This window comes from Myotis nattereri, assembly GCF_964212035.1.
Source record: "Myotis nattereri genome assembly, chromosome: 3".
NCBI classification, from domain to species: domain Eukaryota; kingdom Metazoa; phylum Chordata; class Mammalia; order Chiroptera; family Vespertilionidae; genus Myotis; species Myotis nattereri.
In genome coordinates this window covers 187,752,897-187,763,386 of record NC_138077.1, presented here as the reverse complement: position 1 = coordinate 187,763,386, position 10,490 = coordinate 187,752,897, and the positions used below count along the sequence as shown (strand labels likewise).

At 50.0% G+C, this 10,490-nt stretch overlaps 1 protein-coding gene across 1 annotated transcript in view; it reads right to left on the bottom strand.

Annotated features, from left to right (window-relative positions):
- Window positions 1-2,022: 2,022 nt before the first annotated feature.
- KDM4A (lysine demethylase 4A) overlaps window positions 2,023-10,490 on the bottom strand; it is a 42,640-nt gene continuing 34,172 nt past the window's right edge. Inside the window, exons 17-22 of the mRNA XM_081085820.1 lie at window positions 9,074-9,182; window positions 8,466-8,651; window positions 6,212-6,382; window positions 3,767-3,886; window positions 3,405-3,497; window positions 2,023-3,276 (exon numbers count right to left, since the gene is read on the bottom strand). Coding sequence (XP_080941946.1) covers window positions 3,136-3,276; window positions 3,405-3,497; window positions 3,767-3,886; window positions 6,212-6,382; window positions 8,466-8,651; window positions 9,074-9,182 — 820 coding nt within the window. The 3' untranslated portion in view covers window positions 2,023-3,135. The remainder of the gene's footprint in view (window positions 3,277-3,404; window positions 3,498-3,766; window positions 3,887-6,211; window positions 6,383-8,465; window positions 8,652-9,073; window positions 9,183-10,490) is intronic.

Genomic DNA, 10,490 nt, shown 5'->3' with positions numbered 1-10,490 from the left:
CGCCTCGCCGGGAGTCGGGCGTCCGCGGCCAATCGGCGCGCGCAGGCCGGGCAGTGGGCAGGCGCGGGCACCCGTGGCCCAATGGCACGGCAGCCCCGACTTTCCCGGCCCGCCCACCGCGCCCTCCTCGGGGGCTGGGGATGCGGGCGGTGCGGGGCTGCCTGCGGACGCCGCGGTCCCGGCGTGCGCGCTCGGCAGGCGCCCCAGCAGCACGTCCCGCCGGAGGCTACCTTCTCGCCTGGTTTCACTGCCCAGCGGCGCGCGTTCTGGTGCCCGCAGGCCTCGCTGGCCTCCGGCACGACCCAGCCTCCCCAGGGCCTGTTTCTTCACCCGCGCGGTGGCCACGGGCGTTCCACGCCGAGGAATGCTGCCAGTGTTTCCCGAGGCCCGAGGCTTTGGACCTCCAGGGGCTGGGAGACCCTGCCCCATCTTGTGGGATGAGAGCGGACGGGGTTCCCAAGCTGCGCTTCAGTACCATCAGTTTCAGAGCCTCGCAAAAAGATTTTGTCGGGGGACAGGACCACTCCTCCCTGCCCATCCCGGCCCAGTCCGGTTAGCCTTTGCAGCTCTGGAGGTCCTAGCCCTCTCCCACTCCCCCCCCCCCTTTCCCGCTCAGCCCGGCAGGTGGGAAGAGGTACGCCCCGCTGCAATCCTTGGTTGCCAACCCAAAAATCCTAAAAGGAAGGCAGTTTGCCCTGGCAAACAGGCCTCGGAGGAGGAGCCTGCCTGACAGGCTGGCACAGTGAGGGAGTTCCGAACTGCAGGCTGTGTGTGATCTAAATAAAATCTCATTACCCCTTTAATCGTTGGTTTCCCCGTCGTTACCAGGCTGACCAAAATAAAAAGCATAAACTTTCTAGAAAAATTGATAAGAACTCTGCTGGGATAAGAGCAAGAATCCCAGCTATGCAGGTGCTCAAAGGCAGTTGGCCGTGGAGGTGGTGGGACCCTGCCAAGTCTGAGGAAGTGTTCCTCTCCAAAGGTACTGCTCCCCAGGCTCGCCAATCCACTAAGGCTTGCCTCTGCCCATCTTACCAGTGACCCCTGGGAATCACTGGGTGCTGCACAAAAAGGCCAGCCTCCTTTCTTGGCCCCAGGAGGGAGCTGGCATAGAATAGTGTCTTTGAGACCTGCTGCTCCGAGCCCCAGAATGAGACCCCAGGAAGCAGCCGCCTCCCAAGCCCCAGGACCAGAGAAGCACTGAGAATTGCTGAGCTGACCCACGCCTCTCCTGCACCTGGACTGGCCATGGAACCAAGAGGCCACCCAGGGACCAACGAGAGCAGCTGTGTTGTGCCAGGTCCGGCACCTATTCCCCGCGCCTCCCTGGCCTGCTGCTGTGCTCTCCCCGTCCACCTGGACCTCAGGGGCCCACCAGGCACAGGGACCAGGTCTTCCTGCAGGAAAGCTTCTCACCCACTAGACAGCTCAGAGCAGTTTCAAGACCCCCCTGGGGTTCCTCTGGGGGTCAAGTCCCTTGCTCTTCTAGCACCTAAAATGTACTCCCTTTCCAGCTGGCTCCACAATTTGTACGGAATAGAGATTCTGGGATGAACTTGACCAGCTCAGGAATGAGCCAGAAGTGAGAGATCAAATTCAGTTCTACAGGCTGAGTGGTGGTCTGGTCTTTCCTTGACTCCTCCTCCTTCCAACCTCTAAAGCATCTGTCCCCGTCCCACCACACTACAGCACCAGAACTTGACGAGGAACTCATGTTCAGGAGTCTTCTTAATACATGGCCCTGCGCCAGAGCCTATGCCTCTAGACCAGTGGTCGGCAAACTGCGACCCCTTGAGTGTGGCTCTTCCACAAAATACCACGTGTGGGCACGCATGTATAGTGCGATTGAAACTTCGTGGCCACACTCAAGGGGCCAAAGAGCTGCATGTGGCTCGCGAGCCGCAGTTTGCCGACCACTGCTCTAGACACACTCTCAGCCTGACCCTGGGCCACTCCGGCTCCTGGGGGCAGACACAGCCAATTCTCTGCTCAAGACATGTTATTGCTAAGGACAAGGTGATGCACCAGTTTTCAAAATAATTTGGTTTATAGCGTTCATAAGTAACAAAAACCAGGGAAATATTATAAATTTGATTCTTGTATACACAGGGTACAGGTGTGAAGACCTCCAATCCTGGGCCCAGGCAAACAAATTCATGAGGAGCAAAATCAGTGGGCCCCTTCAGTGTTGCCCCCCAGCCCCACCCTCACCCCCCCATATCCACTCCCTCCCACCCCCAGACCAGGGGCAAACCTGCCCCTGGCCACCAGTGGCCCCAATTCATCTTAACCCTCCCAGCTCCCACACTGATTGCAATTTTCTGTCAAATCACCACCAGGCTCTGCCTGCTTCCATCATTAAGATCCTCCTGCATGGTATTCCCCACCCACACCCTCTAATACTGTGCCACAGGGGTTCTGTGTCTAGAGAGATGTGGGCACACACCCATGTGACCCCCCTCTTCTTCAAGAGGGGACAGAAGAGGTGGCCTTAGCTCCTTAGTATCGCAACACTGCAGCTCTGCCAGCATTCCCTTGAGGCAGTTCAAGGGACAGACGCCACACCCATCTCCAGCCAACCCCAGGGGCCCTTATTCAGCTCAGCTGAGGGCAGAATTTCACATTTTGTTTGCCCTGGATAGGCAAAGGAAGGAAGTAAAGGCCAGGGGCTGGCAAAAGCTGGTCCAGACCAAACACACACACACACACACACACACACACACACACACACACACACATAAATACAAAAGGGGGAAGGGAGGGAGCAAGCACCAGCACCTCTTCCTAGTTGGTGCAGGTGATCATTAGGAAACTAAGTTCTAGGCCGAGAACAGGGCAACCAGTCCAGCTAGCAGAGTCGACCCCATTAGAGACCATGCGGCCACAGCATTCCTGTGCTCAGCCCCTCGGTGGGAGCTCAGCGGCTGCTGCCACAAGTCCAAGAACGGCTTATCCTTTCACTAGAGGTGAATGCGATGAGGGTGGGGTGAGAAGACGATGGGGTTGGTTATTTCATTCCTTTGCATTTTACAACTTCATTTTAGAGACTTCAGAGTTCGAAGGGTCTGCTGTGCTGTGGAACCTCCAGAGTGTTCTCGCCTTGGTGGCTGGGAATCTCTTGGCTCCTGGAAGCACCTACTCCATGATGGCCCGGTAGAGTGCAGGCTCAATGTAATCTTCCCGGTATCTTGAGTTGATAACTCGCTGCCGTTTCTTTTCCTGTTTAACCTCCTTCTCTGTGAAAATCTCGTTGAAGCGCATGTCTGAGGCTACTGACTACAGAAGAACAGGCAAGCCAAATGAGCACTTTGTGGCCAACCACCATGCGAATAAAACAAAGGGCACATCCTTGCCTTGTTCCCTTCCCCCCAGTCAGGGACCAAGGGCACACAGAACACACTCACCAGTCTAGACTTGACTCTCTTGGGAAGCTCTTCATCCAGCGTGTATACATCATCTCTCTTAACCACAAGCTGTGAGCCATCCTCAAACTCCACCTACCAAGGAAACACAGGCTTTGCTAAGATATCCCTGACTCTCTCTCTGGGCCACCATGCACACTGGCCATTTCCTGCAGTCATGGGAAGAAATCAGAACACTGAAGGACTGCCATGTTAGAAGCCACAGCTGGACACAGAGCAGCCCCTAGCTCTGAAAGGGTTATTCCTGAGTCCCTCAGCTCTCTGAAGAGCAAAGACACACCTCTGGCCCGAGAGGAAACACTGAATTAATCAGGTACTTTCCCAACCCCCAAACCTTTGGCTACCTGGTACATCTGGATGGGGTGGGAGGCCACGAACTTGGCTCCATAGACTTGGCCATCTGTCCACCGCACTTGAACCACTTCCCCTTCAGCAGGAGGACCCAATTGGAGACAATCCTGACTCTGAGGGAACAGTAAGAGAAAAGAGTGAAAGGATGTCCATCTGAGCACAGTGGTAACCACCGTCTACCTCAGGAAAGAATAGACCAGGACGAATTCCTGCTCCTGTGGAAATACTCAGGCACTGGCTCATGCCGAGGCATGATGCTGGTCTTAAGTGAAAATACTGTGTAACTGTTTGAGTTGTGAGTTGAAGCAGCTGCTCATTGCATGGAACATAAGCTTTACTTGAAAAAACGACAGAGAACTAACTATGGTTATGGTTACAAACGTATCCAGATTGGGTATTGGCAGACATCTTGAAAATGAATGAAGTGAACCTGTCACTTCAAAGAAAACAACTGACATTATCAAGTATTGCCAATGACAAAAATCTAAGCTTTCAAACACAAATTAGAATTTCAGTAAAGTTTTATCACCAAATTGAGCTTGAAGCCTCCCAAAATTTAAAGATTTTTCTGAGATTAGTTATACAAATGAATGTGATTTTGAGAGTGTATAAGAAAATTTAACATTGGAAAGGTCTGCAGACCCCTTGCACCAATATGTACAATGTTATAAAATCATGCACAGGTGAGAAATCCATTCTCAGTACAGACAGACCAATGGACTTCAATGTAACAGACATGCAAAGTTCACTGACCTGCTTTCAGATTCAATTATCTGAAAGGCTAGTAAAATACTCCTCCCCTTTCCAATTCCATTTGTCTGCAAGACTAAATTTTCTTCATATATTTTAACCAAAACAATAAATTGCAACGGAATGAAGACATGACATTAAAGATATTTTTAAAATTATAGAAAAATGTCATTCTTCCTAATATTTTTGTTTTAAAAGGAAGTTAATTTTACCCTCAACAATAAAGATAAGTAAACTTTAAAAAAAAATTAAATAAAAGAAAGTTATTTTTCATTATAGATTATTTCAAATCAATCAATCTCAATTTTAACTTCTAATAGAGTAAATACTGATAGACATAACCCACAAAACACAAGTTGTTTGAGGTCCTCAGTAACTTGTAGGGAGAGTCCCGAGATCACGGTCTGTAAGTTAGCGATAATACCGCCCACTTCTCAGGGTGGGTGTGAGAGCTGACAGAAACACTTGACGTAAAGCACTTAGCATACTGCCGGGCACACTGGAGAGCTTAATAAATCATACGTATTTTATTCCCATAAACACTGTTACTATCATCTTTTCTACCTTGTTATAACTAATGAATGTGCTCTTAGTAACTGCATTGCTAATGTGGGATAAACGGGGAAAATAGCTGATTTGTTAAAAGGAGTGGCTCAGTCCCACTACCTTGATGCTTAGTTTAACACATGAAAAAGCAAGGCAGGGGTAGGGGAAACCTGAGCTAAGTCCTGAATACTGAGCCAGGAAAGCTAGGATTGGGTCCAGGCAGGGCTTGTGTCTCAGGTGTTGATGAGATAAGCCGGCCAGAGGTGTCTCCAAGCAGTTTCTGCTCAGCCCCAAAACCTTCTGCTGTAAAACCCCAAAAGCTGCCCAGTAGGTGTGGCTCAGTGGTTGAGCATCAACCTTATAAACCAGGAGGTCACGGTTTAATTCCTGATCAGAGTACACGATTTCGGGTTCCATCCCCAGCTGGGGACATGCAGGAGGCAGCAGATCAATGATTCTCTCTCATCACTGATGTTTCTATTTCTCCCTCTCACTTCCTCTCTGAAATCAATAAAAACATATTTTAAAAAAATAAAAAAAAAAAAAGAGAGAGTTAGCTGGGTAATTCTCCCAAATCCACACAGCTACTAAGCAATGGTGCTGGTTCATGAACACGGGCCTGATCCCAAAGCCTGGGCCCCCTCACGGCAGAATGCCTTCAAGGGTAGTTTAGACCGAAATACAAGCATGTTTCAGAGAAATGCAGAAAATGCTGACTCCTATGAGCTCCTAGAGAAGGTGCAGGGAACCTTTTCTGCCAAGGGCCATTTGGATATTTATATCATTCACAGGCCATACAAAATTACCAACTTAAAAAATTAGCCTGCTATATTTTGTCAAACATTTAATTAATTACCTCACGTCTAAAGCCTTGGCAGGCCCAGACTAAATGATTTCTCAGGCCTTACGCAGCCCGTAGGCCAGACATTCCCACCTCTGTGCTGGAGGAAGCTCCGTACCCCAGCAGCAGGCAACTTCATTTGCATGGAAAGACCAGTACAGTACAAAGGCTTTTTTTGTTCTGGGCCCAACTGATGAAATCATGGGTTTGACTAAAAAAGGAAGGCCCACAACCAGTCTCCCAGCCAGACCTAGAAATACTCCAGTCCCAAACTGCCCAAGAGGCTCCTTTCAGAAGTTACCACTATGTCCTCAGGATAGAGATTGTCGCTGAAGGAGCCATCATCAAAGTTGACTTCATAGAAGGTCTCGGTGGTGAGCCTGACCACCTCACACTGGTAGAAGCGGCCGTTCTTGTGCTTGCTAATGACCTTCTGGCCTGCGGTGATGCTCTGCAAGGCCCCCTTGGCACGCTGGAAAAAACAGAGGCTTGAGTTACTCCCACATGGACTTGATAGGTCTGGCAAATGGGGCCCAAAATCAACTGGTCCCTCTTTACCAGGGAAAGACAGCAAAGGAATGAAACAGTAAACAGGAGTAAGAGATGGGAATTGAAATAGGTCTTTCCAGATATCTACACCCCAGCTAGGACCATGGAAGAGACTAATCTCCTGCTTGCCTGTATAAATGTAGCTCTTTTCTAGCTCCTAGTCCACACCTATCTTCGTACCATACTGTCTTACCCCAAACTCCCTGAACAGACTCCTCTGACTTCCCTATTTGTTGACAGGAACTGACCAAATAGCACCTATTAACACACACCACTTAAGCACACATCAACGTAGGCCTCCAACAGGTGATCCGAGGCCCAGGCCCCCGACAGTGCTCCACACAGACCTTAGCACTAGCTCGGCCCCGCCGCGAGGGCACAAACACTGCGTTTCCCTGGACGCCCTCGGTTGCACACGACAGTGGCTCTCCAGTGCAAGTGCCCTGCCGTCTCTGGGACCTGCACGTCACCCTTCTCATTCTCAACTCGTCTTTGACGTGAATGGGCTCCCGGAGCACCTGTGGTCTCATGTCCACTCTTCCCCAAACTGCCCATGCACTGCCCATGCTGGTCTTCCTGCTGTTCGTGGAGCACATGTGCCAAGCATGCTCCACCTTGGCGTGTTTGCACTGCTGTTCCCTCTACCTGAAATGCGATTCCCCAGTTCTATGCATGCTGTTCCCTCACATCCAAATGTCAACTCATCGATGCCATTCCTCACAACCTCCTCTTCCACTCCCCTCATCCTGCCTCAATTTTATCCATCGTACTTCTCCCATTGGATATAAGTCTACTTGTTTCATGACATGTAGTACATGCCCAATAAATATGTGAAGAATGAATTAATAAAAGAAATACTCAACAGTACCCCCGTTTTCTCACAGCATCAGTAGCCTAAGGTCACCCATTTAAGGATGTAAGTGCAACTGATAATCACAAAATCACTACCGTTTTACAACAAAACTTCTACTTCCCTCCCAGAGCCAGGACTCAATGCTACCTCAGGCTTTTACTCCTCCAGAGTCTCATTCTTACATCAACTATTTTTCCATCTTCCTAAGCTCCTAACTAACCGCAGACCACCACTCATGCTCAGAAAAAAGTGCTTCTATGGAAGACAAGAATCCAGCCAGCCAACAGGACTTCAGTAGAGGGAAAGGGTTAGATGTGACCCCAAAGCTCTACCTATGTGTTCCCATTTCAGACCTCATGTCTCTCCTAGGCTAACTGGTCTCCCTGACTCAAAGTCTTATTATTCCTTCAATCCACAACTATCCAGACTGACAAATTTTTAAAATGTAGCTCAAAATCATAATATTGGAACAGTTCTCCTCGTCTAATGGCATTACAGAGTCCCGGCGTTCACCCTACAGAGCTGCTTGCCCTTCAGTATTGTCCCCGCCAGGGGCTCAGGACCAATCTTACATGTTCATTCTCCTGAGACTGACCTGTTCTGTTTCTGAAGCCTGGAATGCCCTCCCACTGCCAATTACTACTTATTGTTTAAGACGCACTTCAAACACTACTTTCTACCCACACTCTTCCATGAAACTCCTCTAGCTAAAATTACATGGACCTTTCACTGAGCTTCAACATTTAGAGAAGTTCAAAATCTCCACTGTATGGTAGCAGATGGTTAACTGCTGGAAGTGCTCCCCATCAGTTCACATTACAGAGCTTCTGCTATGTCCCTGACACTGTGTTAAGTAGTAGGGACACTCGGATTAATAAAATTTGGACCTCAAGGAGTTTATCTTGGAGGAGAGGCAAACAAGTAAACAGATGATCAGAATGAATCAACCACAAGCAGTTTGGTGCCACTGAATTAGGAAGCGCCAGGCAGGGAGTAGAGATGGACAGGGGCCATCTCTTAATGCCTCCCTCATTAGCGCTCTTCATAAAGCACAATGCTTGAGGAATATTTGCTGACACAATAAGCGAACAGCCTGCAGAGAAAATGATCCTGGAAGCTGTCAAGAGGATGCTAGAATGGCACCCTCCCTCACCTCCAAATTAGGAATCCTGTGCCGAAAGCAGGTAATGAAGACGACAAAAGGCCAGTCATCCGGCTGCATCATCACTCCTGCAGCCTGGGCACAGCTCACGTGGAAGGCAGTTGGGCAGCGGCCGTGAGAACACTGCACACAGCAGCCGGCAGTTCTTTTCCTCCGCTTCTTACAGAAGACGCATTTCTACGACACAGGAAGCAAGCTGATGATTCCAGAACTAGCAATGCAGTCTCCTCTATCTCTTCGCCCCCACCCCCCACCCCAATGCAGAGCCAGGCCAGCAGGAGTCAACCTCCTTCCCAAACAGGGGGGCGCACACACCCTCTTGATCTCATGTCTGATTCTGGGTGTCCTCATCAAGTACTTTAACCACAGGGTAAGTATCACAAACCCTGGCCAAAACCAAGGGGTATAAAAAAATAAAAATAAATAATAAAAAAATAAAATAAAAAACATAAAATTAAAATAAAAAAAAATTAAATTAAATTAAATAACCAAGGGGTAAAGGCTGGCCACTGGCCGAGCAGAGATTGCCCTCAGAAGTGCTAAGTGACTAGGAAACAGAGTGAGGATGTGAGTCTGCAGGCCCATCTTGTCTTCCTTACCAGCTTGAAGCGTGGCAGGGGAATTTTGCTCACGTCCACTGGACTTCTTTCTGCGATGTTGACAAACCTCGCTTCCAGAATTGCCACAGCACAGGAGACATGGACCCACCTGCCAGAAGGGAAAGGCTACCTCAGTCACGTCTGGCTCCAACGCCCTGCGGCCTCCTCACTCAGGCTGGCCTGCAGACGGTGCTTCCGCCCTTGCCCAACATGACCTCCAACTCCACCAGCAGGCTCCCGGGACCCCGTGAGGTAAGAACCACAGTGTCTCCACAATGAGTGTGCAAACAGGTCTGCCCTGGGTTAGCACGGGGCTGCACGTCTTCTACACTAATGCGCTCACAATCTGTTGCACAATGAGCAGAGCTAATTGAGTGTGGCAGGTTTGGGGAAGTGAGAATAAATTAGAGAGCTCTAGCTACACCTCTTTTACTTTAAGACCTGGGTGCTTCCTCAAATGATCTCCAACTGTGCCCCATCTGCCAATACTCACAGCCTTCCCCTGCAGCCTTTGCTCAAACCCTCCCCTGGGCTGAAATGACCTCTTCCTTCTGCTCCCTTCACCCACAGCAGACTCACTCTTTAAGGTCTGGCCCAAGCACCCACTTACTCGACAGGTCTGTTCAACGGACATCCTCAGAGGGTGAAGTAAGTTCTGGGCATTACAGGAAACTGTCGTGCCCGAAGATGAGAATGAAGATGGTGAAAGCACTTATAATCAGCCAGGTGGAAACCTACCACAGACAGCGGTAGTTGGGACTACATGGAGCTGTCTGCTCTGTAACAGGGCTATTTATGAGAGTGGGAACAGATTTTTTTTGCATGGCCCTACAGGGCCGAACAGGGATCATAAAGTAAAGGTGCAAAGCTCAAGCCGAGCCATTTCCACTCCAAATACGAAAGGACTTTAGTAGCGCTATCTTGCAATTGTGAGGAACACGAAGACCTCAAGTAATGCCAGCAAGTGCCTTTAAAGGAGTGGGAGCAGCAAGCAGAGCAGCGTCCATCTGAACAGCATGAAGGTGGTCCCTGTGCGGCAGGAGGCTGGACAGAATGCTGCTCCAAGTTCCCACAGGATTTTAGCTAGAAGCAGGGTATGAACCACGGCTGCCCACCAACCTGCGTGCACCAAACCCCGTTCACCTCAGAACCAGGAAGCGAAGACCAAGCACAAAGACTCAGCTCAGTGAAAATGGGCTCCTGACAGCCGAGAAGCCCAGCTCCGGGCTAAGGCCAGAGAGTTCTGCAGGTTTGGTTCAGCAGTGAGTAGTCCTGGCTGAGCTCTCCTCCACGGCCCCCTCTCCTCCTTAAGGACACTCGCCCTCGTTCTGAACAGGTGTGAGGAGGGAGAGCCCGCCTGTGGAAAGCGCTCACTAGCCATGGCTGCGGCCCCTTGGCACCGGCCCGGCCACAAAAT